At 37.4% G+C, this 6,829-nt stretch overlaps 1 protein-coding gene across 1 annotated transcript; it reads right to left on the minus strand.

Annotated features, from left to right (window-relative positions):
- Window positions 1-1,650: 1,650 nt before the first annotated feature.
- On the minus strand, window positions 1,651-6,040 carry LOC107796895 (uncharacterized). Its single transcript, XM_075256446.1, has 6 exons — window positions 4,560-6,040; window positions 3,812-4,470; window positions 3,124-3,698; window positions 2,312-3,070; window positions 1,934-2,186; window positions 1,651-1,802 (listed from the first exon to the last, which is right to left on the minus strand). Exons 1-6 carry the CDS (start codon window positions 6,038-6,040, stop codon window positions 1,651-1,653), a joined length of 3,879 nt encoding a protein of 1,292 aa, XP_075112547.1.
- Between the last annotated feature and the right edge of the window lie 789 nt (window positions 6,041-6,829).

Genomic DNA, 6,829 nt, shown 5'->3' on the forward strand with positions numbered 1-6,829 from the left:
TCAGATCTATATTACTTTTGGAATATATATAAATATATCTTTTTAAGTTTATTTGAGTGTTTGTGGAAAACTTCTCCTTTTCTTTTGTGGTGGGTTTTCTTTTATACAATCTTTGTTGTTTCTTCTCCTAGTTATACTAGAAGAGCTTGTTGAATCCTGGGGGATACGCCTAATAATATTTATCACGGTCTGAGCGGACAATGTCCTTGACACGCCTCAAGCTAAATTCATATTCTCCATATTCATCAAATTTTTTCCAACACCATGTTCCCCTATTTGATGCTTCCCGTATGTTTATTTAATATTTTACGACTTGTGGGATAGGTAGTTTGATTTTCATGGGGTTCGAAAATGATTAGGAACACTTAGAGCCCGTTTGGGCATAAGAAATTTTTTCCTTTTTTCCAATAAAAATCATTTTTTTCTGAAACCAGCGTTTGTTCATAAAATTTTCAATTTTCACTTGAAGATGCATTTTGGAAATTTTCGAAAATTTAAAAAACTCCAAAAAGCCGTTTTTCAAATTTTTACTCAAATCACTCACAAAACTTCAAAAACAACCTAAAATTATTATTTTTTTAGTCAGTCCGCTAGGCAAATGCCTAGGGCTAGTTTTATTTATAACCAGATAAAATACAAAATAGAATGTCATGATATCCTACGAACTGAAAGGAATAAAGTTTGAACTTAACAAGTATCCTATTATCAAAATTGAGTGTTGCACTCAACATTGATATCACATTAATGCTATTAAACTTTGTAATACACTTATGCATCCAAGAATGTGCATGTGAAAGGCTTTTACAGCGCACAATGCAACGTTCCTTCTATTAAAAAAACCCAGTTGTTTGTAGCAATTCCATATCTTTTTCGACACTTGTTTTCTCTTTTGTTTCAAAAACGCATGTTGTACTTTGTTTCCGTATTGAGTTCCCTCCATCCTCCATAGTAGACTCACATGCTCTCCTCGAGTTACTTTCAGCAAATAGTCTAGGCGTGCAAATCCATTTGGAACTGTCATGCCTCCATGTTCGATCACGTCCCAGCTACCAGCATCCGTTCGTCAAAATTCTGTCCCACATGCTGGTCGCATACCGGTGCACAACATTAAGCGTGCACGACATCTGCTTTGTGCACGACATCTGCATGTGATGGAGCCGACACCTGCTTTGTCTTTGTGCACGACATCGATGAAGCCGAGGAGTCAAGACAGCTTTGTGGTGGAAAGCACGTGAGCTCCACCTACAGCTGCACCATAAAGAAATATATCACATAGTAGCATCATCCTAGAGTATTGCATGCTTTTATGTATCCTAGATAACTTTCCATGTGTATTACCCTTTTCCATGTGATCCCTTTGCTCAACAGCATGTGTTGTTTGCCATGCCTTCCACATTAAACCATGTGTGCACATTAAAATATTTTTATGAATCATAAAATGCCACAATGCACAGTTAGATGTAATTCGATCCTTTGCATTTTCGAAAAAGTGTTCTTGTCTGAAAGCATATGTATCTTGTGTTTCCAACTCGCATGTTTTATATTTCTTTCAGTCCTTTGCTCAGATCCTTTTTATGTCGTTGCACACTCCAATTCATTTGGCTTCTGATGATTTTCTCTTCTTAAAAAAATACATGCTCAGCTTATTTCTCATGCTATTGCATTACTTCCCTTTGTTGTGAGATATGTTGTGAAAGTGCGTAAACCCATCTTTAGTGTCCTCCCAGTGGATTGAAAGCACTGCATTCCTACCATCATTTCAGATTCTACTATAAGATTAGGCTTTAGCTTCGATGAAATCCCTGCAAAAAAGTGAACAAAGTTATTCAAAAAATTGCTATCCAAACTCTCCTCCAGAATGATTTGAGTGTGATAACAAAAAAAATCCTTTTTTCCTCCTAATTCCTTGCAACTTTCACTCTTATGTAAGGACATTGCATCTTATCTTCATTAATAATCCTCCTTCCTTTTGAGTCCAGATCCCAGAAACCATGGCACTCAGTATTTCCTTCATCGAGGGCGTAATTGGCAATATGGTCTGCTAATGTATTCCCTTCTTTGAAAATGTGTGTGACCTTGATGTTACTTTGTTCCTTCAATATTAAAATCTCCTTTACATGTTTAGTAGTATACCATGGAGGCTTCCATGATTCCTCTATAATGTTCTTTAATAGCATAGAACCTGTCTGCAGCCATATTCTGCCAAAATTAAAAATTTTGCACATCTTCAAAGCCTCCACAATAGCTACCGCTTCTGATTCATTGTTGGTTCCTTCAGAAATCTCTCTTCCTTCTGCATATATCAAATCACCTGCCTCATCCTTATGCATAAACCAATTGAACTCCTACCTGGATTCCCTCTACATGCTCCATCCGTATTCACTTTGATCCATCCTCTTGAAGGAAATTCCCATAATACTTTATCATATTTCAGTCGAGGTGTGTATTGCTCCATCATTGTCAGTAAGTCCAGCCACTTGTGAGGCACATGTAGTCCTGGCTTTTTCAGTTGGACTAGTGCTTGCAAAGTAGATGACACCAGGTAAATAACTCTGCTCACTGACACTGCATCTCCATATTTCAAACTGTTTCTTCTCTTCCAAAGTTCCCATACAATACATGTAGGTAAAGCTTGTAAAACTTGCTTCAATATAGGTACTACTAGTGTTGTCCAACACTTTGTAATTGCTTGATGTAATGACAACCTATCTAATGCAATTCCTGCTCTCCTTAGGAAGTAACTCCAAACACTTCTAGCTGCATTTGACGTGAAAAACAAATGTACTAAAGACTCCTCCTTAGGGTCAGCACAGCACCAACATTTAGATGGAATGGAGTATCCTATTTTACGCAAAATATCATCAAGTGATAGTTTTGCTTTCCACACCTTCCACAGGAATAATGATATCTTGAAAGGTAAACCTTTTACCCATATCATCTTGTAAGCTAATTTTGGGTTGACTCTTCTTCTCAGGTAATCCCATGCAAATTTTACTGTAAAATGTCCCTTTGTTTCAAGCATCCAGAACGGAGTATCTAACTGGGAACTATCAGTTGGTGGTCTAATATTCTGCACAATATGTTTGCCAAATCTTCAGGTAGGCTCTCAAAAATTCTATCCACATTCCACATACCATTTTCAACTAGATAGTTGACATTATGAATATCTTCATCGATACCAAAATCTGCAGGCACTTGAAAATATAAGGCTCCTATCTCAGTCCAATTATCGAACCAGAATTGAGCTGATCCCATTCTCAATTTCCAGTAGATTTGATGCTCAATCAAATCCCTACATTCTAGCATTTTTCTCCACACTCGTGATCCACATTTCCAAGGTACAATTACTGCATTTAGTTTCTTGCAGTACTTTTGACAAATAAATGCACTCCATAAAGTGGGCTTAGTCCTGAAATTCCACCACAATTTGCAGAAAAGTGCCTTCGATACGTCATGCAGGGACCTGAAGCCTATGCCTCCCTCGTCAAAAGGCATACACAGGTTAGTCCAAGATGCCCAGTGTCTAGTGCTGCCTCCGATATTGCTGCTCCAGAAAAACTTTGCAAAAATGCTATATAATTTGTTGATCACATAATTTGGAGGATTGATGCTGACAACATATGAATTGGGATACTCTGCAGGACATTTGCGATTAAAACAACTCTGCCTCCTACAGACAGATGTTTGCCTTTCCATGACTGAAGTTTGTCCATAACCTTGGTGATTAATCCCTTGTAATAGTCTCCCCTTCTTCTTGCATAAAAAATAGGACAGCCAAGACAGGTAATGGGGAAACCCTGTCTTCGTATACCTGTAATCCTTTCCACCTTGTTAATCACCTCATTATCCGTTAAATGATGCATGTATGTGGCTGACTTTGTTTTGTTCACCTGTTGACTAGATGATGATTCATAAGCTTGCAGAACCTCCATGACAAGTCTCAACGAAGTTTCATCAGATGAGCAAAAAATGATTGTACCATCAGCGTATGATAGATGATTTATTTTTGGGCTCCATTTTGGCATTCCAAATCCACAGAAATACAGGTTAGTGTGTAGTGAATTCAAACCCCGAAAAAGTGCTTCTGCTGCTAGAATAAATAGAGTTGGTGACAAAGGGTCACCTTGTTTAACTCCCATCGATGATTTGAAAAAACCATTAGGCTGACCATTTATAAGCACAGAGTACCAATTGTTCCCAATCAAATCAAAGATCAAGCCAATAAAAGCTTCAGGAAATCCCATTTTCCTTAGTATGTTGGTCAGGAATAGCCATGATAGCCTGTCGTAAGCTTTTTCCATATCAAGCTTAATCACAACGTTAGGACCTGCTTTTGTTCTCAACCTGATATCTGTAATGATTTCTTGAGTTAACAGTACATTCTCAACTATGCTCCTGCCCTTCACAAAACCTGCCTGTTCCTCTGAGATTATGTTTGGTAGTAATTCAACCAACCTCTCATGAATAACCCTAGAGAAAATCTTGTTAACAAAGTTACTAAGATTGATTGGTCCCATGTCTGCAAAGGGCATAACTTCTTTTTTCTTTGGTAATAAAACCAGGTTTGTGTGCGTAACACTCTTTGGCAGTCGTTAACCGCAAAAGAAAGCCTTGACCATTTGACAACATCTTCTTCAATAATTTCCCAGCATGTTTGGTAAAATGCTCCAGTGAAACCATCCGGTCCATCGGCAGAGTCCCCATTCAACCTCATAACTGCTCTCTTCAATTCTTCATTGGAAGGCAATGCCATCAATCTTTCATGCTGATCACTATCTACCATTGAAGGTACATGATTTAGAATATCGAAATCATTTGGGACTGCACTCTCAGCAAATTGATCCTTGTAGAAACTTATTGCTTCTTCTGCTATTAAGTGATCTTCTTCAATCCAGTTACCAAGGCTATTCTGGTTACTTGATAATTTCAGTCTCTTCCTTCTCCCATTAACTTGAGTATGGAAGAATTTAGTATTTCTATCGCCATATTTGAACCATAACATGCCAGCTTTTTGTCTCCAAAATTCTTCCTCTAATGCAAGATATTTAATCATTTCAGCTTGTACCTGTTGTAATCTTTGTCTATTCATCTGTGTAGGATTGACTTGAAAATGTCTTTCATGAACCAGGACTACCTCCTCAAGGCTTGCAATCTTCTGGAATATATCCCCATATGTAGCTCTGCTCCAGGTAGATAGTTCTTTCTTAAGCTTCTTTAACTTGAAGTTAAAAATGCAGAAAGGGTTAGCACTAAAATCAGCATTCCAATTCTCTTTTACTAAATCTTTAAAGGTTTCATGCTTAGTCCAGAAGTTAAGAAATCTGAATGACTTCTTAATTGGAGGAGTTTCTATATCACATTTCAGCATCATTGGGTAATGATCAGACCCAATTTTGGACAAGTGAGTTACCTCCAATCCAGGAAAAGTCTGTTGCAATTCATGATTTCCCAAACATCTGTCCAATCTTTTAAAAATACAGTCGTCCTCTGATCTTCCATTCCACCATGTAAATATGCTTCTTTTAAATCCCAAGTCTGTCAAGTTGCAGGTATTGATGCAGTGTCTAAAGTCATCTACTTCAATGAGAAAAACTGGCAAGCGTCCAAATTTTTCTTCCTCATCCCATATCATATTAAAGTCGCCTCCAACTAGCCATGGTGCTATCATATCTGATGCCATTGCATACAAAGAATCCCATAGTTCAATTCTTTCAATGTGATCACATTTGGCATAAACTAGAGTAAGGATAAGCTCAACATGTGTTTCAGTGTGCATTAATCTCAAAGTCAGCTGTTGAGTCATGTTATACAGAATAGTAACCTCAAATATTTCATCAATAAAAGCCCAAATCTTGTTTGATACATTCACCACAGCCTGTGCCAACCCAATTCTTGCTCTATACCTCTCCATTTTGTGAGACTGTTGCATAGGATCAAGGATTCCTATGAACTCAAAGTGATGTTTTCTGTGCATTGTAATCAGCCTTTCAAATGCTTGCATTGTATTTACTGACCTGACATTCCATATAATTGCATCCATTAAATGATTTTTGGTTTGGACAGTATTCTCCTTGTTTGTACTCCACCGGCTAGGACAGTGGATGTCTGTTTTGACTGTTTCTTTTTTCCCTTTGTTGCAGATTTTACTCTATCAATAAGACTTGGCGACAGATCACCCTGCTTGGCAACATTAATGAAATTTTGTGAAGTAGATTCCTCATCCATGTCTGTACCTTTAAGTTCTGCGTGACCAAATTGGTTATGTGCTTCTATTGCTTCTTTTGATGTCACAAAATCGTATGCATGATTGGTAAATTCAACATCATTTGCCTGATTGATAAGTTCAGCATCTTTTTCTTCAAGTTCATTTGTCAACAGCTGTGTATTGTTCGATGGAACAACACTTCCTGATACATCCTTCCCTGTGCTCAATTGTATAACACTTCTCGCATAGACTTGCACTATCTTCTCTTGGTTCTTGTCTGAATTTTTCTGTTGATTATTGTCTTTATTTTCAGCTTCCTTCAAGACATTACGAAAATCATTATGTGAAGTCCCTCCTGGATCTATAATATTGATGTTCCCCTCTTTTGTCTTTTCTTCTGCTACATTTGTGCATTCACTTAATGTATGAATATTGATTGCATTGGCATTACAAATAAAACTTTGATTCTCATCTTCCACTTCATTTCCTCCAAATTATTTTTCACTATGCATTGTATCTGGAATCTGCCCATCTGTTAAGATTTCCTCTATTTGGTTGATCCATAATCTCCCTCCTGCCCATTTATTATTTTCATTGGTCCTGAATTTCTCAAAATCTGTATCT

The sequence above is a fragment of the Nicotiana tabacum genome, chromosome 6 (assembly GCF_000715075.1).
Source record: "Nicotiana tabacum cultivar K326 chromosome 6, ASM71507v2, whole genome shotgun sequence".
NCBI classification, from domain to species: Eukaryota; Viridiplantae; Streptophyta; class Magnoliopsida; order Solanales; family Solanaceae; genus Nicotiana; species Nicotiana tabacum.

Bases quoted from the DNA above. Each gene is read 5' to 3' on its own strand.
- LOC107796895 (XM_075256446.1), bottom strand. From the start codon at position 6,040: ATGGATGCAATTATATGGAATGTCAGGTCAGTAAATACAATGCAAGCA. The intron at 3,071-3,123 runs GTGGATAGAATT...CATATTGTGCAG, and splicing joins TTGAAAATGGTATGTGGAAT to AATATTAGACCACCAACTGA. The intron at 1,803-1,933 runs GTCCTTACATAA...ACTTTTTTGCAG, and splicing joins TAATGAAGATAAGATGCAAT to GGATTTCATCGAAGCTAAAG.